The 26356-nt window shown below is 44.0% G+C and overlaps 1 protein-coding gene across 2 annotated transcripts; it reads left to right on the top strand.

Moving 5' to 3' along the window:
* Positions 1–4494: 4494 nt before the first annotated feature.
* On the top strand, positions 4495–10985 carry TMEM72 (transmembrane protein 72). Of its 2 annotated transcripts, XM_052677500.1 has the most exons (5): positions 4495–4883; positions 8166–8232; positions 8643–8714; positions 9315–9454; positions 9640–10985. In XM_052677500.1, the coding sequence occupies exons 1-5, from the start codon at positions 4814–4816 to the stop codon at positions 10098–10100; spliced, it is 810 nt and encodes a 269-aa protein (XP_052533460.1). In that variant the 5' UTR covers positions 4495–4813; the 3' UTR covers positions 10101–10985. The 2 variants fall into 2 exon arrangements, with proteins under 2 accessions (XP_052533460.1, XP_052533461.1); XM_052677501.1 differs by lacking the exon at positions 8166–8232 and having other exon boundaries at positions 4667–4883.
* The last annotated feature ends 15371 nt before the right edge of the window (positions 10986–26356 follow it).

Genomic DNA, 26356 nt, shown 5'->3' with positions numbered 1-26356 from the left:
AGCTCCAGAATAAATCCCACTGAACAGGAACACTTTCATAAATAACTTAAGCTATATAGCTTGCAAGTCCTCGTATATTTCTTCATCTCCACAGCCAAAAACATGTGTTTTGTGTTGCTTCACATAAATCTCTCAGTATTTATCCTCATAGACTCTTCTATAAATTGCTCACTAGGCTTCAAAACACAGCAAGCAGGCTCTTTGATGTGTGTCTCAAACACCAGGTGAATCAATCACTTCGCGTACACCTTGTTTGCTCCCACGCAGGGAGAAGTTACCGGTCCCCTTTGCCAGAAAAAAGGGCAAGAAGTCAAATGGTTTTGATGGATGGATAAACGTCTGTGGGCTGACCCTCCTGCACAGAGCTTGTTTATACTGCAACTTAGCAGTACTCCCTCCTCCTGATAGCTGATAAAATATTCCATCTCTCCTTATGAAATACACTCCAGACCAAGAGACTGCACATGAATATTTGATCTCTTTGTAAGCTCCTTTTCCACTATTGCACTTCCCCCATGGTGATACTTCTCTTACAGGATTAAGCAGAGAACCATTCCTGTCCTGTGGCACCACACGAGTGTACCAGTCCTGTTACAGGCCCACTATGCAGGGGTGGATTTCACTCAGCACCATTGCAGCACAACTTGTAGCATTTACTCTGTGAGCAATTCATGTTAATTCAGGTTACAGCTTAGGTGAATAACCTTCCTGATTGAGAGCCACCATTGGATTTCTCAAGAGATGTGCAGGCAGAAAGGATGCATCACCCTGGGCTGAGCTGGGCTGACCTGCTGTGTGCTGTCTGCATCGAAGCTCCCTGCCTCTACTTCCCCATGCAAAATGGAGATGAGTCAGTGCAATAGGAAAACTAGGAGCCTCTCCTTGGTATTGACACAGTGCTCCTGCTGGCAACGTCATCAGCTCTCAGCACTGAGAACCAGCCTGCACACCCTGCACACTGTAGCATGGCTGCCATTGATCCCAATGTGACAGCTCATCAATGATTTGTAGGGGAAGACAAGGGGATGGAGAAGTTGGAAAATGGGAACTGCAGCCTCAGGCAGCTTGGTGCTTGGTGTGTCACACCAGTGGTGTGACAAATCCAGTGGTGGGGAAGGAGCTGGCTGGTTTGGGGAGCTCCAGTCTTTGTTCAGGGGTCCCAAGAGCAGAGCAACAGGCTGCTCTGGAGATCCCCATGGTTAGTCTTTCTGCCCCTGCACCACTCCTGTGCAGTTACATGTTGTATCCCTGGGCTCTGCGCTTCCTTTTAACCTGTGATGTGGGGGCTGGACTGCTTTTGCTACAATCTGCTTCTTTATGGTGGAGGTTCCTGCATGTGTAAGCTGCATGTATGGTTCACATTACCAAGCTAAAATCTCCTGTCATCACCTGAGAGCCCAGGTCAGGCTCCAAGGCTTGAGTCCTGCCTGCGGGGAGCATCCCATTGGCATGAGCACCACATCCCTGCCAGGGCTCTACTCGCACTGCAGTGTTTTCCACCCACTCCTGCTTCAGCCCTCATACCATTCACTCTGCTACCAGCAAATGAATGTCATGGGCAGCTGAGAAGCAGTGAGAACAGAGGCAATCATTGCGGTGGGGTTTAACATCATCTTGATCCCAGTCTGATCTCTCCTGATATCTTCTCTCCTTGCTGAATTCCTGCTTTAGCTCTGCTGTCATCCTATTGAAGAGCATGAGTTTAAATCAATCATGCAATTAAAAGTAATACTACTAATAACAGTGAACAGAGGGGGAAGGGTTCCACTTGGGGATTTTCTTATCTCTGGGTTTTGAGTTTCCCTTTTTGCAACTTTATGGGAATATGTTTTCACTGGGGCTTGCATGAGGGGTACAACATTAGTCCATTGCTGGGAAAGCCTCAGAGACAAGAGTCAGACAGGCAATCATACAGGAGAACGGGTGCTCATGCTGACATGTAGGGATATCTTGTTCTGATGAGAGCAGCTAACTTGGCCTTGTGGGGAGCCTTGAAGGTGTCACAGGACTAGCAGCCCCACCACACCCTACATAAACTGTTATGAACTGGTGCCGGCCTCAGCTCTGGGATCTTCCAATCCTCCCAGTTTCCACGGGATCCATGTGGCATCTATCACACTCTTCTTACTCAGATAGTAAAACTTTATGGCATCTTTCATCATCGCCTTGCAGAGGGCTGGCTGCAGCCTGCAATTTGCAGGGAGCAGCCAGGCTGGCGGTGGGGTCCTGCTGTCCCCTGCCGGCAGCCCCACATGGTTGTGACACCATCAGGATGGTAGCAGGCCCGGTGGACCGCAGGCAGATCACCTCATCACACCAGGCCAGGGCGATGCTCAGAGAAACCAGACAGAAACCTTCTCTGATTCCCACCAGGGCTGAATGTTTGAAGTTACAGCACTTAATGTTCTTTCACAGGGGCGAGGCGTGTGCCGCTAATTGCAGACACAGAACAGTGGCCATGGTAGCCATACTACTACGATGTGACTGAAATGAAATGCGAGGAAGGGAAGGATGAAAATTGGGACTAGCACTGCTATGAAACAGTAACATGGTATAAAATCCTCTCAGCTAAAACTATACATCGTTGGAAGTAGCCAGTAAATGTGAATTCTGGCTGGCAGCCAGAATGCAAATGGCAAGGCTGTATGCACGGAAAGTTGCTTAATGTGCAGTGGAGACCACTGCTATCAAGGCTTCCAGAACAGGCTGTGCTGGCGCATAGGTTTTGCAGTGTTGGTTACAGGCTGTTAAACTCCTGTAGATCATAAATTCTCATTCTTTTTTTAACTGCATAAATTCACTCTGAAAGTCCTCACAGAAACACACAGAAGTGGCTCGTAGCTTCACTAGTAGCTTCACAGCTCCCCAATTGAAAGGAGGCAGAACGAGAGGAGATCCCTCTACCAAGAAAGGTCACGTTTATATGACATTACTTCATAGGAGCACTAACCAAAAAGCTCCTAAATGGAAGGAAATACTGGTAGTGTTGTCACTGAGGATGCCTGTCCTGCTCACACCATACCTTCCCTCCAGGTAAGGGACAAGAACTCTCAGCAAGTCAGGTGGTAGCCCACTCAGATGCTGGAAAATGGCTAGGAGAATGCGGGAGGGAGACAGGGGTTTTAAATCATTAATGTGTTAAGTTGCCTTTCCCAGATGGACTATGTTTCTCCATCACCACCCCCACCCACAAATTTACTTTTATTTTAAACCCTGGGGCTTGTTGCTGGCAAGAAAGGAAACTTTGCAGTCAAGGGCAGCCAGAAAAAGTCATTTCATTTCTGGTTGAGAACTCACTGCAGTTGGATGTGAGCCCCAGGGTGACCCAGTGGTGCTTTACCACAATGCTAGTGTGGGGACCATGTTGTGAGGCAGAGGACAATGAGGGTGGGCACAGAGCCCCACTCTTCAGAGACAGGAACTGAAGACAGCTCTCAGGACAGCAGCTTCTTCAAGGCTGGGCTAGTGGCTCTCAGCAATCCTGAAATTCCTACTACTTTCCTTTGGCATACGTACTTATTTTTCAGCTTTCATGCTTGTAAAGAAACACCTGAAATTCAACACATCAAGGTTAAAAAAAAAAAAAGAAAAAAAAAGATAGCGAAGAAAAATGCATCCAGACAGTTTGCAGACTTGGGGTTCTTCAGTCAGTGCAGTAATTTCTGGAGCCATTGGCCAGAGGAGCGCAGATGCCATTCCTGCAGCATGCCAGTGGCAGTGGGCAGGGAGAAGGACACCAGTGGAATCTGCTCCCCTTGGGGGCTCCTCTGCTGGTGTGTACTGGTTTGTCCATCCCTCTTGAGAAAGAATTGTAGGCTCACAGCTGAGTCACCAGCTGTGGAGATCCTAAATCCCTGTTTCTTCCAAAAATATGCTGTGGGGCAGGTGACAGAGAGGGAAACCCATGTGTGTGGGGTCTGTGCTGAGCCCACACTGGCAGGAGGCACAGTGAGGGCAGGAGCCATGGCGATTTGCCCAGCAGATGAGATCACTGCCTTGTGAGTCGCAGCCTGGTGGGCACCAGTGTGTGCACAGGTCTCCTGTTGTGCTTTGGGAGCAGAGGCTGTGCCCACCCAGGCAGTAGGTTGGGACTGGTGACCCCTGTGAGATGAGGTGTGTTCAGTGGGATGTGGGGTCGTGAGTAGGTGCACACTGCCCTATCTCAGCCTTCACTGTAGTGAGAGCTGCCCCTCCTCAGAAGCACTGTGTCCCAGAGAGACAGGCCAAGGATCCTGATGCTGTCTGCCAAAGCCAACACAAATAGGCCAGAATGCATACACATAGCCCTCCTCCTCTGACACCACTCCACGTGCCAGTGGGACCCCAGTGCAAATGGCTCTGGTGCCACTGAAAGGCTGGGGAGCCCAGGAGCCCCGCCGTCTACCAGGAGACTTCTGCTTCCTTGCCAAATGCAAGCATCATCCTCCTCACAAATGGTTAACTTGCAGGGAGCCGCACAGCACTAATGACTTCACATGCATTTAATCAGCTTGGGCTTACAGAGCTGCTGCCTTGGAGCAGGAAAGCCACGCGTGCACCCCAGTTGCAAGGCTGCAAATGCTCCCAAAGCCGCACCCCCCCTTACCAATCATTAATCATCATCGGGAGGGCGGGTGAGGGGGAAAAGGCCAAGTGTCTCCAACCCTGAGGCAGTGCTGACTGGTTCCCTGCAGTGGCAGCTTGTTCTGCCCCTGTGGAGGTGGCCAGTCCTTTGGGAAGGTCACCAGGACCTGCACACAAGAGGCTCAGCCTGCAGCTGGAGGTCTGAATACAGAGCCTCTTCTTAGCTGGCATCACCTCCATCATCTTCACCATGCGGCAGGAAGCATTCTGGAGTGCTTTGGAGTACACCTGCCGATTGTTGGGCATCACCACTGCAGCAGGTAAGAGAGATCTCCCTTTCTTTGCTACTAAAAGCATAGGGGTGGGGGCTCTTGAGCTGTTTCTAAGGCTTTGGCCAGGTCTAGCCACTGTTCCGTGCTGCAAGGGGGGTGAGGGAATTTGCTCCTTTTTGCTTTGAGACACATCAAAGGAAAGAGCTGGGTGTATGGGCTGTTTGTATAAGACAAAACAAAGTGCAGGTGGAAAAGAAAGCCAAGTTATTTTCTTGTAAAAACGCAGAGGAACAAGCATAGTGTGAATGGGACTGAAAAGCAAAATACTCAGGACAGCTCAAAACTGTTGGGCTGCCATGGTGGTGCAAAGTCTCATTCACTCAGAGTTGGGCTGTAGTGGACATCCCTGTCCCACAGCACAACTCTGAGTGGGATAAACAGCCAGGGCAGGGGCAGTAAGCTCAGATATTCACTCTGGTACTGCTGCTGACTCCCTCTCATGGGGGAGGGCAGGTAGAATTCTGCCTCAGTTTCTCCATCAGCAAAGCAGAGATCAAAAGGCTTAGCTTGCCTCATGGCTGGAGGTGTGAACAGAGGTTCCTGATGAGAAGTGTCTCAGGTGCCTGTGTCAGACTCCAGGAATTTTGGATTTCAGACATCGTTTGGTAGGTCACAGCAGGCCCTCCCACCCTGGCTTTTCCTTTATCAACTGCAGACACTTTGCTCAAGTCAGGGACGAAGCAGAAAGCACAAAGGTCAGCTGGAGAACACACAGGTCCCCAAGGACACCCGGAGCCCTGCTGGGACAATGGAGGCTGTGCTCCACAGTGTACTTTATAGACTGATAAAGTGCAGAGGTTCAAGTCATTGAGTTTGTACAAACTCCCCAGCACATCGTATTGAGATTGCAGGCAGGAGCTGGCACACTACTTTAACTAGTAAATGCAAATCTGTCTGTTCCCATCCTCCTTAGGCCCACATGAGCCTACGCTGATCATATTCACCCTTAAAGCTTCAAACTCACACAGATATTATTGGGTGAAAACACGGTCTTGTTGCAGGAAAATTAAAGCTAGAACAGTAAAAATGAATGCGTAGCTTGCAGTTTGGAAGAGTCTCAATGGAATATAATCTCTCTTGACTATTTGCTATTTTCCACACTCTGCATCATCCATACCCCTTCCCGTAGCTCTTTTTGAAACCAGCAGTGCAGTACCCTCAGCTGAGCAGCTGCAGAGTACAGACAGCTGCACTGCCAGTCTCTGTACTTTTCCATATCTCCGCTCTGATGCCTTCCTACTATCAACTGGTTTTCCCAAAAGGACAGTGAAGGAATGGGAGGTGCCCATGCTTTATTCTTTTGTGTGTCTCAATGGGGTAAGAAAACAGCTTGATGCAGCGCTTAGTGCCTGATGAGGTGTATGAGGTTTTCACATGAAATGGAAACCACGCAGAAAGGAATCCCACAGGCTTTGGTTGAATAAGAATAATGAAAGGGAGAGGAGAGTGCATCAGCCTCACTAATTGATCCTGAGAAGGTCTGGCCAACTCCATAGGCTTGCAAACACAAAAGACTGCCCACAAAATGTAACCCTTCCTTCCCCCAGGACCTTGGTGTGCAATGGGGCTTCTTGTACAGGAAATATCCTGTTGTCCATTGCTCGTCAGTGAGGAGCAATCAAACCATCCCACAGATGACCTCTGGGTTGGGGGTATCTCCGTAAATTGGAGATTTTAGGCCTCGTGATTTCTGCATCCAGAGAGTCTTTACTTTTTTCTTAATTCTCATGCTTTCAACCATTTAATTCCTAATCATGTGCCTTTAACCACATGATTTGGAGAAGATCCAAATCAAGGCAGCAACAAGTCCAAACAAACACTTCAGAAACAACCCTTTGCTTTTTGTAGATACTTCACTCAAACAGCTTTGCAGATAAAGCAGAAGCCGTGCAAAATCAGAAAAATTCCCCAGGCAAAGCAGAGTCTAGAGCTGTTGAATTCTGCATTTGTCTGTGGGGAATGACTGAATGGATGAATTCTGACTTTGTATAGAAAAGTGTTAAGAAAGTTGCTTTATCACAGGATAATGAAGGACAATTCCTTGTGTGTAGGACGGCACAGCTTGGTCTCTTCACAGCCCTCTGATGACAGTGATATTCCCTGTCTTTGCTTGGGTGTGGAGAGACAGGACGTGGGCCCCATATGTTCCCCTGGAGCCAGGAGGGGCCAGTAGAGGAGATCAGCAGCTGCAGGTGACACAGCAAGAACCAACAAAACCACAGCGTCCAGATGGGTCTTGGCTTGGCTGGATCAGCACAGCATGCTCAGGCACAGACCCACAGTACTGGCCCACCTCATGGCCGTGGTGGGCTAGAGCTTGGCTCCCTGCTTGTGAGCCTGGTACCCTACTTCTGTGTGGGCACAGCCACAGCTCAGGTAATGTAATCCAAAATCTGGAAAAATACTCTAACTCCAGTGTGGTGTTAGAGTAACCATAGCCTGCTGGCACCTCATGTCTTGGCCAGTGTGCGCTGAACAAGCTCCCTGCAGCTGGTGCAAAACACTTTGTTTTTGTGCTATTTTGGAAATACCCTTGAGGGATGTTGAAGGAAAGTTTGCATGCCATAAAGCTATTGGCTCCCAACGGCCAGTCCTGGAAGGACTTTAGCCTTGCTAATACTCTTAATCCCCCTTAAACTGACTCCCCAGTGTGCTGTGCTGGCTTGTGTTCTGGGTGGATGTTCATTCCTTGTTTTTAATCTGCCTGCTCCTCTTACAGGTTTTTGTGTTTGGCTAGCAAAGAATTTTAATGCCATGGCTACAGCCCTACCTGAATGCAACTGGCACAGTTCACCTATCCTGCCTCTGCCCTACAGCCACATGTGGGGTGCAGCAGAGCTGGTGGGCATGGAGAGGATCAGAGCAGAGAGGCCTCATCAGAGGCTCACAGATGTGTGGGATGAGGCAGGAGCAGATGGGGAAGTGCGACTGAAGTCTCTGCAGCAGTAGAGGGTGGGAAAGACATTGGACAGACACCATTGCTTATCTCTGCCCAAAGCTGTTATTCTCTGAGCACATCTTCCCCGGCCATGCAGCAGCAAGGCTGCCTGCTGGTATATTGCTGTGTTTGGTTCAGGAGCTGTACATCAAGGCCAGCACTCAGCTCTGATTTCAGGATTCCTGTATCAGCTTGAGTCACCAAAGATACAGATCAGAAGCAGATGCACCAACAGCCATAGACACCAGGGCATGGATGCTGGGAGCTGATGGGACACCAGAGAATCACAAACTGAGCCAGCAGTCAACACCTTTGCTGCCTTCCCTTTCTAGTGCTGATCGGCGTGGGTGTAGAAACTCTACAGCGAGGGCAGTTCAAAAGCCTGGCTTTCTACCTGCTGTGAGTATTTTTACCCTTGCACTCAGAGCTAGTAGAGGTGGCACAGTTGATTCCTCCACCAAATATAGCACCAAACTAGCCTGCAACAGAAGCAGGAAACAGTATTAAAGGCTTTGGGGAATTGAGAACTCTCTCATTAGGCTTCCAATGAGTAAGTTGATCCTGTTAGTGAGAATGACCCTCTCCTCATGCTAATGTAGATTCAGGCAGGCCAGAAGTGACACTGGCTGCAAGTTAGCCCTCCATGGGTGGAAGGTCTTGAGCTTTCCTCCATAAACCAGCCAGGTAGAGAGTGTTCAGACCCTAGCACACAGTCTTTGTTGTGATTGGAACAGTAAATCCCAGCCCTCTATGCCCCTTCTTCCATCTGCAGAGCCCAACCCTGCCTCCCTGACAACTCCACCTTTCAGTTTTTCAGGTATTGCAGTTACTGTCTGTGAAGGCTTCTTCTTTCTCAGTTTGTTCCTGGAGATGTGCTTCACGTGAGTAGATCCTGTCCAGTCTTTCTCAACCCTTGTGCAACTTGCCCAGGGCAACCTGTCACTTCCATCAGACCTGTCAAAGCTGCAACTGCCACACCAAAGGTCCTGCCCCTACTGCCATGGCAGTAGTGCAGCAGGGAGATAAGTGGAGTCATGTCCACACCTAATTAAACACGTTTTAACCCAAGTTTGTGCCATAATCTGCTAAGCATCAGTATGACAAACCGTAGTCTGCAGCATCTCCTTAGCACATGGTACAAAGTCATACAAGGGCCCAGCAGAAGTTTGAGTTAAAATGTAGAAAATCCTTACACTCTTCTGCTGACTTTCAGCATAAGCTCAAAATCTCCAATTGCTAGGAGGCAACACCTTAATCCAAATAGTAGGTATAAACATGCCAAGAAGAGGTCACATATGATGCTGACTTATTACTTCTGCCCACCACACTCAGGGCTCTGACTTCATTTAGCTTCCCTAACCAAAACACCAGTTTTTCTTGGCAAACTAGACTGAGAGTCTGAACCTTTAGATAGATCATGGTTAGGTCCAAACCCCCTCAGCATGCACTTGGTGTACAAGGACTTCTGTTTCTCTCTCCAGATATGAGCCCGACTCTTTGGCACATTCCTGCTGGAAGCAAGCCAGACGCCCAGGGAGTTTCCAGAAATTCCTGGGGTACACTCTGCTCTCAGTGGCTTGCTTCTTGCATCCCGTCATCGTCTGGCATGTCACCATACCTGGTGAGGAGCCTGAGTTGGGGTGGGGAGTAGTGCAAATGAAAGACGAATATGGTCTGCTGGGAACAATGGACTGGTAGACCCAGAGATGGTGAGGATGTGTGCAGTGCTGAGTTAACTGGACCAAACACTTATTGGCTAGCACTTCACGTTGGGCCAACGCTCAACCAATATATCCTTCTCTCCAGGGTCCATGCTTGTTCTCACTGCCTTGGCCTACTTCCTGCTGAGCAAGAGGAGAAAGACCTCAGGGCACAAAGACGCACATCCTGAGGCAGGCCAGTACGTGGACCCTTCAGCTACTATGGCAGCCCCAACCATTGCTGGTGACACTGAGCAGACCTACACCTTCCATGAGGCCCAGAGGGAGCAGCACTGCTCACTGCTGGGCCACATGAAGAGCATCCTGAAGGGCAGCAAGGACAGAAGTCTGACCCATCCAGCTGCACTCCAACCGGAGGTCCCACCAGCCCCACGCAAGCAAGTGCACTTCCAGGAGAAGGTGGTGCAAATCATCCCTTCTGTCAGCGAAAGCCTGGATGATGTGGAAAGTGAGACTGAAGAAACCACATCAGATACAGCACCCATCCTCACCCCTCCTGATACCCCTGTCGTCCTCACTCCCCTTAGTCCCACAGGACTGTTTTGAGGACTCACCAGCAACAAGGATAAGGCAGGCACACTTGTACTTGAGTTCTTCTCTGAGATTCAGGCAGCTGATGGACCTTGTGCCATGGGCAGTGCTGCCACAATGACTAGAGTATCACAGCTTCCTCTGCACTTGCTATGATCCTGGCAGGTCAGCAGGAAATCCCACAGGCCAACCCCACAGCTAGCAAGGAGGATGAGGGATGGAGTGTGTGTCACCCATGCCCCAGTGTGGAGGAGTGGCCCTTCTTGCCCTCCCTACCCTGGCTGGTTCACCTGTTAAGCAGGGACTGCATGTACAGATCAGGACTGCAGAGCTGGTGACAGGGACTGTGGTGGTCTGCAACCCTACAACACCATGCCCAGGGGACAAGCCATGGATTGACCAGCCCATTAGAAAAACAGTAAGGTTTCTCCTCCTGGGAATTTCCCTCTATGGCTTCATTCATCATCTATTACAGAATGACATGCCACAGCAGCAGCTTCTGCCTAACATCACAGCCATGACATTTGCTTCCTATGAGGCAGTAAGAGGCAGGAAGAGTGCTACCACCATCCATCAAGCAGCCCCTGTTGGGAACAGTTGTCTTCTGACTGTCCTTGTTGTGCCTGGAATTGCTCATGGAAGCTTGGAGTTATCAAGCACTCTTCTGGAGCTAGCTCTTACTAAATGTTCTGCTTTGAGACATATTCTGGGCCCAGCAGGGGAGTTTCGTCACTGTGGGAGCAGGGAGGACCCTAGGAAGCCTTCTGGAGTTAGAAGAGCTTTGGAATGCCATAGCACCTCAAGTTCCAAGATTCAGCACTGCACTGGTGGGCTCATCAGACTGTGCTAAATACGGCCCCCAGAGGGCAAAGGCAATAATAAAGTTACAATGCTGCCCCACAGGCCCTTTCCAATCCCTGAAGTATTCACCTTTGCCTTAATCCTACTGTATCCTCTGCTCTTTGAGGACCATTTACCTATAATACAGCATTTCTTTCCTGCTCAATCCCTCAGGCAGGATTTGTAACCTCTTTGAGGTTCTACCAGAGCAGTACAGGGCAGATAGCTCAAGACTCTTTTCTCTGCTCCCGGATCCATTAGCAAAGGGACCTACAGCTCAGCCTGTGCCTGCACATGCCATCAGCAAGACACTCTCATCAGCACCAGGCAGCTCTTGTGGCTGCACATGGGAAGGAGTAGTTTGCTTGGACACTGGACATGAGTGCTGGAGTGGGGGATGGTGAAGGACAGAAAATCCTTGAGATCTGCTTAGGCTGATAATAATACAGAAGTCAGTGTGGACTTTTTTTTTTTTTTTTTTTTTTTGGAAATACATTGCTTCATTTTAAATATTCATCTCTCTGAGACACAATCACCACAATTGCCATTTAGGAAGGTGATGTATTTTGAAGGGAAATGGGAAAATGTGAAGTGCAAATGTTCAAAAAGCAAAAGGAAAGTGATGAGAACTCAGTGCAACTTTTTAATAAACTCTGATTAAATTGTTCCTGTTATGGGAGATAGGTGGGGAAGAAGGCAGAAGATATTGACTCACAGTGGTTGACTGCCTGTGTTGGCTAGTGAAACTGTCCTCAGGAGGGGCTTAAAGTTGGTCTCACACACTCAGTCTTTCCTACAACTAGACATGAACAAAAAAAGCTTGTTCTGTCACTGATGTTTGAAATGATAACTGCTATCTATCTGCTCTATACACAATGCAGAGATTACAGACCTCTTTCTTCCAGTTGCCCAAATTAAAGCTCTGCTTCAAAATAGCATGCTAGAGAAGAGTCACATAGATATCTGACTTTAGGAAGAGTTAGTTTCCTCCTACACCTCCAGAACTGTATTCAGAAAATTGAAGCAATTTACAGACTAACTCCACCCCACTGATACCCTGGACAAAGTCACAGCTCCACTCACAGGCTGGTTTACTCATCACATGAAGAAATGAATATGAAGCTATTTTCCTCTAAAGTAGATAATCAAACAGCATACTCGTACCATCAAAGGCCCTACCCTAGCCATGCTGAAAGGGTATCATCCCTATCCACTTCTCCAAAAGACTGTGCTCAGAGACAGCTCCTTGATTCAGTCACACATCTGCCCATTATACCCACTCTTAGCGGCATGCAACTTTCTGCATCATCCCAGGCTTAACTCTGAATGTTGAATAACTAAATATATACATAGAGATAAGAGTTATCAAAAAGGCAGAGCTCTTCATAGATCAACTGATCTGCTGATGAAAGATCACATTTATGCCACTGTCTTCTTAGCTCTGAGCAAAGCTCCAGGACAGCCTGGGTGCACACAGCCAACCTGCATCCAAATGTCACACATCTGTCCTTACACAGCAGACCCACACATTATAGCCATATGACAGCGGAGATAGCTGGCAAGGGGAACAGCAGTGGAGTGAGAGTTCTGGGGTGGGGAAAAGCAAATTTCACCCCAAATTTTATTGTGCTGTGAAATGTATTTATAGAGTTCTTAATCATTAGCATCTGCAGAATCAGGCCTTTTTGTTTTCAGACATGTCTCAATGTAGAATTCCATTGGGAAATGGGACAGGGAAAGCTGCCAGTAAGGTGATTGCTCAGCCTTGTTGGGAATTCCCCTGGGCAGAGTGCTCTTCCATATCCCTAGATGCTTTTCTTGCCTGCTCCCTTCTGTTGGCCTGGCTTTTCTTGATCCCTACAGCTAGCTGCCCTAGAAGATGAAGGTTGGAAAAAATCTGCTCATTACTCCTGTGTTAAATTGTTCATTCAGTTAAGGTCCATCTCTGGCTCACCAGTAATTCTAGAGATAGATGCTCCTTCAGAGGCAACTAAGCTATAGCCCAAAACAACCCTGAAGGACACACACATCACACAAGCTGAGCTGCTGTTCCGCATTACCCTTTTTGTACATCCCCAGCTCTGCTCCCTACCGTCCATCCCATCCTAGTGTTTTTTTGCCAGCTTTTTCAGCTGACAGAGCTCAGTAGCCCAGAGAAAAAAAATAATTAGGAAAAAGAAAGCAGGTGGTTGTCTTCTAGAGGTAATGAGCCAAATAAATCCATGGAAGAAAGGGCCAGGCTCAAAATGAAGGAGGTGAGGGGAATACAAGCACCCTTTTCAAAGGCAGCAGACTGTTACAGCAGTTCAGCTGTGCAAAGAAATGTAACCTCAGGAGTTCCTTAAAATCCCAGTGTAGAAGGAATACTCACCCTCAGGGGGTGCTGGATGACCTTGCAGAGACTGCTTGCTGAAGTGTTCATTTCTCCTTTGGACACTCTTTCTATATCTTGTTATGAGAGGTACCTCAAGGTCTATTAAAAGCACCAGAGGCAGTGGAAAGTTGGAGGGTGAGGTATCAGCATGGAAAATTCACAGAGGCAGGGTGACTGCAGGAAAAGAAAGTGTAAGAACTTGATGCAATCAACTGCGATGTGCAGTGATACCTGAAGTTGAGCTGCCTGAACTGTCAGTCCACACAGCATCACATGAATCCTAGTATATTATTTTTGCATTTATTACTGCTAATTCATGAAGCAGCTAATCCACTAGGATTAGCCCAATGAGTTAGAGTTAATTGTATCAGCCTATAAACTCCTACGGTGTCATATGCTGAAAGGAAAGGAAATGAATCATCCAGAAGTAGTATGTGTGTGAGGTGAAACTCCACAAGGTAACCCTGACAGAAAAAATTCCAAAGTTTCCTCCAAAGACCTTCCTGCATGAGTTAAAGTCTGCCTGCTTTGAATGTATAAGTGCTCTGGAAACTCATCACAACACTATTTGACAGCAACACCTGCAGCAGTAAAGCCTTGCATTGGGGTCAGTGGCATGAGCAGCTCCTGACTCAGGGCTGAGTCACATGAACATGCAGGAGAGAACCTGCCTCCATTCTCATATACGGATCAGGAAATAAGTGCTGCATGTTGACATACCTGTAACACTACCACTTCACAGCCCTGTGCCTTATCCTATTACATTCACAAGCTTCTCCTATGCCCAGGCCAGAAGTTCTGATTCTGTTTTGAATGGACTCCCTCACTTTGTGCTCTTCAGAGAGTTACAAGGACCAGAAACCAAGTGCCAGGCCTGCCTGATGCTCCTCAGAGCTGTTAACTGTCAACATCATCTTGGCATGGGGTGGGCAAGGGCAGGAATCTGGCTTCTAGCTGCCAAACGCCAACCTGCATACCACAGGTGCAATAGTTGCACTTAGGTTATAGCTTAGTGAATGATTAATACACCTTTAGGAAACTAATTCTAGGCAGCTACTCACTCAGTATATGACTTTAATGAATCCTGTTTTGGTGTTGTATGTAAAATGCCAGGAATCTGATTTCCCAACTAGCTTTTTGGATTACATACCTATAGCCCAGAGAAAGGAGACTATACAGCAGCCACACCTCTGAGAAGGCAATGCCATGAGTGAAGGTCTTTTGTAGCTAACCTGGAGATGTTTAAGGCCTTTGAAGATTCAGTCTGAAGATGTAGTCCCTTGGTACCAAAAACAGCATGACAGTGCCTCTGTTTTCCAGGCCTGTGCATCTCTTCATAGCTGTTTTGCCTGCACATGTCTACAGTTCCTTATGCAATACTCTCAAAAATTTTATATTACTCATAAGGTTGCTGTTATTGTCTGCCTTTGCTTTATAAATAGCATTTAATAACATAAACAGTACTTAAGTAGCACTTTCAACCATGGAAACATGGGCACAAAGTGATAAAACAGATTTTGTTCTGTGTCCTGTAGCCACAGTTGAGAATGTCTCAAGCCAATTAATTACAACATTGCTATTTCCTGAAACAGCAGCAGGGAACACGTATCTTTTAAAAGATGTGATAGAAACTACCCAGCAAGGCAAAAGCAAATACACCACATGAATTTGTACTGCAAGAGAAATGCTATTGCAGCCAGTGTGCAGTTTCTGCCACGAGAAGACCCCCTGCTTTCTTGTTACCTGCTTGTATCTGTCAGTGATAGCAGTGTACTACTGCAAGTTTGGCTGCAGCTGCCATCCCAGCATTTTCCATGGTTTCCACCCCTGCGTGGTCAACACCTGCGAAATACAGTTACCTGGGGCTGTGTGGAGATACTGTGTAAAGCTTATTTTTGTTACTCTGTATTATTAGCAAAAGTAATTACTGTAGTTATTTCTCCAAAAGCATGAAGTCATGAAAACAATTTAAAAGTTTAAAGAAAAATCAGCTTAGGCAATGTCTTATATATTTTATATGACTGTAATTTCCATGTTTCTGGCATTCAAACGGGCCATTCAAATGACTTTCTTTACTTCCTAAAAAGAGTAGAATCACAGAGTCATAGGACTGCTTGTGTTGGAAAGGTCCTTAAAGATCATCCAGTTCCAACCACTCACCATGGGCAGGGTTACCAACCACTAGATTAGGGTTTAAAAAGTTTTAAAAAATATGATATGTCAGACAAGAACACTGAAAATTATGAGTTGAATGGCACTAAGCCTAAGCTAGTCTCAAGCAGAAAATCATTAACAACGATTAATTTGTAAACAAACTTCCTTAAGAAATTTTCTTATCATAGAATCATAGAATCACAAGGTTGGAAAGGACCTACAAGATCATCTAGACCAACCTTCCTCCCATTACCACTGCTACCACAAACTAAACCATAGCTCCTCATCCAGATGCCGCTTGAACGCTGCCAGGGACGGTGACTCCACCACCTCCCTGGGCAGGTCATTCCAGTGTCTGACCACTCTCACTGAGTAGGTGTCTATGTGTCTATATGGCTCAATCTCTACACAGAACAGCTACTAAGAAGTTGTACCGAAACCAAGTAGACTTTATTTTCTACATTGTTGTTAACATTTTTATTTTTATTTTTTCCCAAATCCGATCTATTCAAAATAGTGGTGAGAAACTTTAACGGGGCCCTACGTTCATGAGTCTGTAAATTTACTCTGTATCGTATGAGTTACTCTAAAACAGACATGTACGAAAAGCAGTCAGAAAATAATTTTATCATCAACATCACAGAAATAAAATCTACTGCATGACTGAAATACAGAAAAAAGATCGGAGAAAACAGGTTGCATTTGTTCTATAAAAAAATCATATCGTGGCGTTCTGGAGGATACCTGGGTCAGGAAACAGAGTAGATGGAATGAACTATGACTGGAATTGAATAAAATAGAATGAACTTCAGATAATACAAATGCAATTCCAACATAGGCAACGCTTCAAGTATCCAGTACTGAAGAAGTGGAATTCCTGAGGACTGATCCCAAACCAGACTTGAAGTCCAAAGATAAGTTATTGATCCTGCTTTAAAACTATGATAATTTCTCAAATGTATTTTTTCCTCCACATCTGCCTCTCTCTTCCATATGATAATAAACAAATAAATGATGAAGAAAAAAAAGAAAAAGAAAAATGAAGAAAAATGGCTATATGCTGTATGGTCTAGAGAAATAAACCGATAGTATGACACTGAAATATTACTTCTTCAGATCAGCAATCTGATATAATTGAATAAATTTCATGACTAGAATCACAGGGATTTCACTTGGGGCTTTGGTATGTGTGATTACTTGATAGGATATAAAGGTCTATGGTGGACAGCAGAAAAACAGTGATGAGGTAAGAAAACACCTGTGAGGATCATGAAGGCAGAACTGAAAATTGTGTGCAGGAAAGCTGAGAAACAGGAGGAATGTGAGTTTATGAAAGGCTGAAGAGTTAAAAAAGGATAGGTAGATGAGAAAACATAAGAAGACACTAAAACAAAAAGTAAACATGACAGACATGAGGTGTTGATGGACACACAAGAAAACAGTGAGAGCAAAGGACACCAATAGGACTACAAGGAAGACTGAAGCACAGAAGAGCAAAGGACAGGAGACAGGCTAGGTTAGGAGGTGGCCTCACCTCACAAGAAAGGAGAGCATAAAGGAAAACTTACTTCATTCATCCAAAGCAGAAGTATGGCAACATATGCTTGAATTTGAAACTCCAAATTGAATTGCATAAATCAGGAGTGGTTCTTTCCTCTTGAAAGGCCAGAAGGCAGACTGAAAAAAGCAAACATACATCAAGCATAAGCAAACATGTCAATGCATGATTAATTAACCTGTATAGCTTTTTTCAACATCTTTTGGATTTTGAGATGGTTTAAACACATTGTGCAAAACTCCTCTGCTTCTTGCAGCATAGCTGTGTGGTTTCATGGGAAGAACAGTGGGACAAAGTGCACTACCTCACTGTAGAGTTAGGTGACAGGATGGTGCACAGAGACAAGGCACACCAGGGTGTGTATGGGAATGGCACATTTTCATGGCACAGTTGCAGCAAATCAGCTTTTCCTTTGCACATTCATGAGATACAACACCTCATCGTGCCACGATCATATTTGGCAAACAAGGCTTACATGAAATGACCTCCCATATCTCTTACGAATAAGCAAGACAAGCGTGCATTGCATAGTGCCTGCTACGCAATGCAGAGAACCTGCTATTTAACTCTGTGTTACTCCAGTAAATCCACATTGCTTTGGTGGGACGTATCAGGATGACCGTCTCCAATTAGGTGCATTTACACTGCTGACTGTGATTTCCCAGGCAGAAATGCATGCATGCTTGCATGGTAGCTGAAACACAGTGCATCTGGTGTTTCAAAGGCAGTAAGTACTCTGGAATTAGTACACAAATAGCACTAACCTCTGCAGCATATGCTCTTCACTTCCCCACACAGACTAACTCTGTAGGTGTTGTACAGATGGGTGAAAACACAATGGCCTGTTGTCCCTGTAGTGCATGTAAGGAAATATACCATGATCAGAAATGTCTGGGCATAAAGTAGACTTACCACTAGAGGTAGTTCCAAAACCAAATATATCATTAATAAAATTAAAAAGAAATCTAACCTGCGCAACATGGGAGTACTGGGTACAAACATATAAAATCATCTATCATGTATTCTGAAGTCTAAGGAAAATATCAGGACCTTTCTGCTTGTAACTCATAAGTGAAACAGTCAAGGAGCAAGCCTGATAGAGCTCAATAAACTTTTGGATGACGATCTCAGACATACTGTCTAATTAGGCAGTCCTGTGTGGAGCCAGGGTTTGGACTAAATGATCCTTTTGGGTTTCTTCCAATGCAGGATATTCTATGATTATATAAATATACTTGCCATGTTTGTAGTAACTATGACAAACTATAATTTAAATTGCAATGACTTAACCATTAACAAATATACTTATTACACAGCTAGGACTTTATTGAAATGTTGGTCAGTATTTCCCTTAAAATTGGTGCTCACAGTCACACGAGGATGCCAGCCTCGCAGTCATAGAGAAAAGCTTAAAAACATGGAGTTCCTAATGAGGCAGGAGTTTGCTCATGGCTCCGAATGCTGAGAGCTGGCTGTCCTGTATCACCTGGAAAAGGAAAAACTGTTCAGAATTCCCCTTGTAAACAACCTTCCATTTTTAATTCGTGTTTTCTGTAATACTCAGCTACAAACAGTAAACAATTTGCAGACAACAGCAAATTGCAGATGCTCAGAAGTTTAACTAGCTTATGCCCATCAGTCATCACAGATGGAAATCTTTTTCATCTGAAAATCTAGTTGTTGCTTTGCTTAAGCCAAGCAGAGGATACCTGCAAGCTCAGTCTTCATTCTTTACTACTATTATTTTCATGAACAAAATGACCTTAAGCAGATTAGGATAAAACATGCATACCTCCAAACATGATCCAAGAAGAAGATGGTTCGTATAAACTGAATGCTCACAAAGCCAAGGAGTAATGCCAGAGGCAGGTAGGAAACCCAAGAACATCTACAACTAAGTGCTTAAACCTATGCTTGGTACTTCCTGTTGCTGGATCAATGGTTACTGGAGCCTCCCATAGCTCCTCATCTTGCTACACTTCTTCACCCAAGGTCCCACAGATAGCAGAGTCCAGTGATTTTGGAAGACAGAAAAAAGAATGGGAAGCAGATCACTTGTTGACATTCCCTAGTATGGTCCCTGCAATGTAGGTTGTCATTTACGTGAAAAATAAACACTATGAGGAGAAGGTTGTACGTACACACCCTGTATTGCACATTCACCCACTAGTACTAATGATTTCACCCACTAGTAGTTGACACTTGATGTACCACACATAGAAATATGTTTGACATAAACAATTATGTAGCTCTGGCTTTGATTTTATTTTCTCACAAATAAACTCCAGGGTGTAATTCTCTGCAGCCTCAGATTAAAATTACAGACTAATCATCACCATGCCTGATGAGCTGACCTGCTCCACATCCCTGTCAGCAGAGGACATATGTGCACGTGCAACAGCTTCTATGATGATGAACATGCAGGAACTCACTCTACAAAATATTGTGCATCTTTCTGCATCTGCCGAAATCACTCGAAACTGGAACCTCCTGTCCACCTTCTGGAGAGCCTTCTCAGCTTTTCTCCAAACAGAGTTTTGGATTCTCCCTCCTTGAATTTGAATAATGCTCACCAGTGAAAAAGGCAATGACACCAGCTTCGGAGTGCTTCATAAGCTGGTTCTTTTACAGGAAATGAATGTTGCCTTATGAAATTAAAAAAGCTGAGTGCCTGATATATGCCCAAGGTACAAGTTTTATACACATTTGCACATTTCCTGTAAGACTAAGGGTAAGTACATAACATCAGAGGAACTCATTTATGCAAAATGTTTGTACGTCTTTACATTTGTGCGCGCCTTTGAAAAGAATATAGCTCTAAAAAAATCTTGCTTTGCAATGGCACAGTCACTTTCCCATACACAAAGCCAGTATGAATACAGCAACAGCACAGAACCATACAGTTATTTTAAGCCTAAGGGAAGATGGTTAAGCTGTCTTCCTAAAGAAACAATGCTCAGGGGATTATCGTCTCTGTGTGTCTGTATGCTCACAGGCAAATTTCAAGCCTTGTGACCATTTTTCACTAATACCAGTACATTCCTGGCCAAAAGGACTGAGTCTTCATCTGTTTCATGGGGGTGGGGAAAAAAAAAAAAAAAAAAAAAAAAAAAAAGAAGGATGACTGAGTAGAAGAGAAGAGAAGGACTGCAAGTGTATGTAATCATATCTTACCCAGCATCATTGAGTACAAAGATCAGGAGAAGAAACAGAAAAGCAAGAGAAATACCCCAGTCACTGGAAATGTTGAATTTGCAACCAGCTGTGAAGTACAAGCTGCTAAGAAACCAGTATTTGCTTACCTAGTGCTCAAAGAACAATTTTTCAAACACAGAAGAGTTCTGATATGATTAAATGAAAATTTCGAAAGCATTACCAGCTCCAAGAATCCACTTGTCAATTAAAAAAAACTTTTAAAATTGTTATTCTTTCAGATACTTATTACCTCATTTTAAAAGAAAATACTTACAGAATCACAGAAAAATAGAATCCATAGAGTTGGATCCTTTAAAGGTCACCTAGTCCAACTTTCCTGCAAATATCAGGGACATAAATCAGGGGATCAGAAGTCATTACTGACTTCTTCGTTGCCAGCAGTTTACTCTCCTAAGTTTCTGTCATCACACCTTGTAATAAGGATATTCCCATCTTTACAATTCATGTGAATCAAATCTGATATCCCTTAGGCAAGGATTTTAGCAACAATATTCATGCAGTTATCAACTACCTACCAGTATTTGGAATGACTACTCAGATTAACAGGAATGCAACTTGAAATACAACTCAGACACTGTTCAGACAAGTACTAGGAACAGCCTGTGCACAAAATCCTCGTAGACAGAGGTGCCAGCTGGGCAAGGGGAGAGAAACAAAAACGTTGGAAGCAGGAGTGATTTAGGCACAACAGTGATGAACAGCTCCATGTCCTTCATTTGTTTTTGGAAAGTATCAACTTGGGTTCAGCAGACAAATCTTTTCTTTATAAGGAAAAGCTTGTTCTGAAAACACAAACTGTGTTTGGTATGCAGCTTTGCTATTCAAAGTACATTCTATAGATAAGGTTTAAACACTTCTATCATGCTGTTTTCCTTGCAAAAGACCAAAACAAAATTCTACTCCCTAAGTGCAAGGTAATCATCTTAATTTGTTACTATTTTTAATTATTTTTATGGTGGACTAATTAATGTGGGAAAACTAATGCTGATGCTCACTCCAGGCCACACTCAACTCAGGTCAGCATGGACCAGTTACAAGTGTGTCAAAATACCAGTTTCAACAGAGTACAAAGGATTTATGATGGCATTAGCACTGATGAGACTCCCTCATTCAGGCAGTGCCACTTGAACACAGCACATCGCATTTTGCACTTGTGTCCTATTATGCACATCTTCAAGTGGAGTCTCTCCCTTTGCTGCTGGGAGGTATGAGGTCCATTAGGAGTCCTTTAGGACTCTGTCTCACCACTAGGACGTGTGCTGGGAGGCAAGAGTGTTCCAACCCGGGAACTGTTGAGGAGTGGATGGCTGAGGGCAGGCCTTGCCCTGATAGAGACTGCAGTTGTCCCACAGATGTCATGAAGAATGTACTAGTAGCCCTTGTTCCTAGTTCTTACTGTGTTTTGCTCAATCTTGGCAAACAACTCGTCACACCACTGGCATGAAATATTTTTAGGGCCATAAGAGAACACGAAGGGTTCCTTCTGTTTTTGCTGCTGTGTCTCCTTGGAGATGACTGGCCAGCAGCTCAAACAAGAATACGACTGTTGCTCAGTTAAACATACCATCCTCTAAACACCCTCCATAACACACTCAAAATAGACAGATTTTCCTGATAGGAACATATGCTAACTGGCTGAAGAAGCCAAAAGGACATATTTGATCCATGAAGAACTATATTCAGCATATTGCAAGTATTTATTCTTACCTCAGTTCCAGGAAGAGCCAGGTCTAATCTTGAATCACGAGGGAGTAGAAAGAGGAATAAATCTGCAGAAAATATCAAAACGCTAGGGATTATATATCCTGTGTGTTGCTTTTTGTCCAAGAGAAAACAAGGAGCTGAGGCTTCGAAAACTGAATACATTGCCAACAATTTATGCAGAGGCACTCATTTATACAGTGACAGTTGGGACGACCAGTTTAAAGTTCTTTTGAGCATACCCACAATTGTGAAACTGCAGCCACAACCCTGACAGCAGTATTTCAACCTTTGAGCGTTTCCACTGACTCCTACACCTGCTCATACAGTGAGCAGCTCCCCTTGAAGCCTGTCAGCTAAAAACGGAGTATGTGTCTGTGGTCAAAATGATCAACTGAACACACCTCAATCATATTCTTTCCTCAACACAAGCATTTGCTCCAAACAAGTGCTAATACACCTCAGTGATTATTTTACCCGGTCTTCTGCTACTCAGCCTGCTATTTAAAGTCGTCTTGGAGGGAAGATCATAGATAGAATCACTAAGGCTGGAAAAGACCACTAAGACCACCAAGTCCAATCGTCTCACTCCCATCATGCTTACTAACCATGTCCCTCAATGCCATGCCTCCACAGTTCTGAAACACCTTCAAGGATGGTGACTCCACTACCAACTCCCTGAGCAGCCTCTACAAATGCATCACCACTTTTCTGAGACGAAACTTCTCATAATATTCAGTCTGAACCTCTTCCAGAGTAACTTAAAGCCATCACCTCTTGTCCTAAAAGATGTAAGACGTTACTTACATGCAAGGAGGTAAACACAAGATTAAAAAAAAAAAAAACGAAGAAATCCCAATCCCACAAGGAGACAAAGTTAGGAAACACATGCTAAACCCAACTCTGAAAATCATTTATTTTCCTATTTCCTTGGCATAATCTGAACCTAGGCTGTTATATTTCTCATTGAAGAGTAGCTCAGACATCAGATAGGGAACATGGCCACATCATGTCTATACTCTGCACAAAGAGCCTCATAAGTTCCCTATTCTGAAGACGTGGCCACCTTCTCAAACCTACCTAAGTTCCAACCGGGGTGATGCTGGCCAGCTTGCAGTATGCTTGAGGCCCACAGCCTTATGGGTATGTTTCCTATGTCCATAAGGATATGGAAAAACATTCAAGCTTCCTAACTATATATTTAGGTAATACCCACTTTGTGGACACCTTGGTTGCAAATAATACAAATAAAGGAAAATGTCCTGCTACTATTCTTACAACAGCATAAAACTGGGGAACAACATTAACCTTAAAAGAACAGAAGAAAAATATGTGCAATGAAATCTGTAGAGGTACCACTTTTCTGAAAGAGTGGTCAGGCACTGGAATGGGCTGCCCAGGGAGGTGGTGGAGTCACCGACCCTGAAGGTGTTCAAGGAACATTTGGATTTTGTATTGAGGGACACAGTTTAGTGAATACTATTGGTGATAGGTGGATGGTTGGACTGGATGATCTTGAAGGTCTTTTCCAACCTTGGTGGTTCTATGATCTGTGATCAAAGAGTCAGAGTGCATCCCGCTCTTTCTACATAAGATAAAAAGCTGGAATTGGCAGGCTGTAAGTAAACAAGAATTCCATATTTACAATTTCATGAGGTACAATATCTATTCTCAGAACAAATCTTGTCCGGATCCTGCAATGCCAGTCCATGGAGGCTGGTATTCTCCTTAAAAATCCAGCTATCTGTGATTGTAAAGAAAAGGCGGTTACTTACGTAATGGCTGAGGAGATGAAAAGCATGAAGTCTGAAAACAAAAGGAGTCACCTCTCTGCTAACACCTGAAAGCTCAAACATTATCAGAGGGAATGAGGAACGGGAAAGAAATTGATGTTTATTGGCAACATTTTACATGACTGTGGGGAAAACACTGGATGATCAACACTTCACTGCCTTCTTTGCCCAGCATTTCTTTCAGACACCCACAGAATGAGTCTCCATCCCTCAGCTGCTCAGCAGAACACAAGATTTCTGGCTCATGATCAGTAACACTTTCACTTACCTAAGAGCAGCTAGGCAAAAATAAAGTTTTATAACGTCTCTTCCTTTTCCTACAAAAGAGACAGATATTTTAGGTAGTATCAGAAAGTAAGGAAGTGAGAATATAAATTGTGCATTTGTTCTGTGATTAAAAAAAAACAAAAACAAACAAGCAAACAAAACAAAAACACACACAAAAACCAAGCTTTCTGATGGAGGAAAACAATCACAATCTCATTGAGTGGGAAAATAACACATGCAGTAGATCTGCTGGCTAATTCAGTCCATCTTAGAGATATGCCACTGGAACCACTGAGTTTTCAGCATGCTGCAGATATTTGTATACTGCAGAGGGAATGCTCATCCAAAGATCCTGCATCATTTTTGAGCTGAGAGCATAGATTGTAAAGCTGCTGTGTATTGATTCAAACAGGCCAGATTCCTCACATTTTTTTTCCAGTTCTAATTTCATAAACAAGCCTGGATGTAATTACATTCAGTCTTTACCTATCATTATATTTATCAAAGCTCTCTTTTCCTTTTCCTATTCTCATTTTACAGATTGGAGAAATTTTGCCACTGAGCAGTTCTTTATAAATTACATTAGGCAACTACAAATAAATACTTCATTTAGAAGCCTTAATCCTTACCTAGATGATAAATAACTGATTTGCCCAATTATTCTAACATCCCCAAGAGTTACCTAGAAAAGTTCCCTGATTAACATACAGGATAGGGTATTGGCTTTGTAACACAAGTGACTTCCTTCTCCAAAGAATGAGTGTAATCAGTTTGTACAAAAATGTTCCTTTCCTTGGATTCTCTGATGCTTTTCACCTTGATGGAGAGCAATGTTCTAACACAAATATTAGCAGAGAATCCAGACTGCTGCCAAATTCCCTCAGACATGTTTAAAGTCAGATTTGTTCAGTTTAATTAACAAGTAGAGAGCATCAGACTAACTGCATTTAGTTTTGAGCAACACTTCTCTCACAGAAAAGCATAGAACTTGCCTGGACACAAGTGCAGAGCAGGACTCCTGACAGGTGTATATATTGTTTTATCCAGAGAGAAGATATGGCCTTTTTTTTTTTTTTTTTTTTTTTTTTTTACTGTGATGTATTTGTTTCAAGGAATTAGTTGTTCAGAAGAAATCAGAAAAATGATCCTGAAGCATTTATTAATAATGTAAGTTTCTTGGTGGAATTAGCTAGGGACAAAGGAATGCACGGCTCACAGCAGAGAAATTTCTAGGTATTCTGAATAAAAAGGTTGACAAACTGCCTTCATTTAACCAACTCTAATTACTCTATGTGCTATTGTTTTCTGCTACAAACCAAAGCGGACTACTCTCCTTAGTACATCTGCAGTATTAATTTCCTTTTAATATCAGTTACTGGTTTGGCACTCTCCCTGTATCTGAAAGAATGAACTTTTGGAATGCTCTGCCAGCATTTCATCAGCAGAGAAGGCTCTGAGTTACTAGCAACTCAAATGAGCAGCGCAGATTTGAAATAGACAGCTTCCCAGAAGAGCACCTCTCAACCAATCAATATGTTTAGGTCTGTATTCACTTGCTAGAATTTTTTTTTTTTCTGTCCTGCATGAAAAAGTTACACTGAATAATTCTGCAAGTATAAGTTCTAAAAAAACTATCCTCTTTCATAAATGCACCCAGGCAGCTCCTCATCTCAGGTCTGTGAAATGCAAGCTCCTAATATCATGCTACTGTAATTTTTACATTACTCAAAGGTTTGTGATCAGATGTCACTGGTGCAACAGTTTTTAAAAATTATTTTAACTGAATAGTCAAACCCTAGAGGTTACTCAAGGAACGAAGGAATTTTAGTAGTAGTTTGGGGGTTACAATATCCCCATCTAATATTGTTTCATACAAATGCTTAAATACCTGAAAAGAAACCCCAGTTGTTGTTGCTCTCTATTATTTCTTTGTAACAAATATCTTAAGCAGTAATGAATGAAAAGAACTTGTGCAAACAAATGCATTTGTTCTTTCTCTTGCAGAATGACCTCATTGCATACAAAAGGTCCCCCAGCAGGAGTACAAAGCAATGGCTGAAGATGGTTGTGTCATTACTATTAACAGAATCTCCTATGGTACACAAAATCAGGAAAATCCAAGTACAGTTTACTAATAGGAAACAAACGCAGCTCAGTTAGGATGTATTCTAGAAAGAGATACTGCAGAGTTATAAGACATCTACCAGAGTTTGTGCACCTAAGTGAATTTTCAGCATTCTAGCTGCCTCGAGCAGTTTGTGTGCTCAATAGGATTTATGTCAAGCACCTCTGCTTGTAGTGAAAAACTCCTAATATGAATTCAGCATTGTAATTTCATCATAATAGGAGTTGATGAGTAAAGTTAAGA

This window comes from Tympanuchus pallidicinctus, unplaced genomic scaffold (genome assembly GCF_026119805.1).
Source record: "Tympanuchus pallidicinctus isolate F22 unplaced genomic scaffold, pur_lepc_1.0 scaffold16, whole genome shotgun sequence".
NCBI lineage: Eukaryota > Metazoa > Chordata > Aves > Galliformes > Phasianidae > Tympanuchus > Tympanuchus pallidicinctus.
This window is presented reverse-complemented; position numbering and strand designations above follow the sequence as displayed.

Excerpts from the sequence above, each read along its gene's own strand:
- TMEM72 (XM_052677500.1), top strand. The coding sequence starts at position 4,814 with ATGCGGCAGGAAGCATTCTGGAGTGCTTTGGAGTACACCTGCCGATTG. Across the intron at positions 4,884-8,165 it reads GGGCATCACCACTGCAGCAG|TGCTGATCGGCGTGGGTGTA; the intron begins GTAAGAGAGATC and ends TTCCCTTTCTAG. Across the intron at positions 8,233-8,642 it reads AGCCTGGCTTTCTACCTGCT|TTTTTCAGGTATTGCAGTTA; the intron begins GTGAGTATTTTT and ends TCCACCTTTCAG.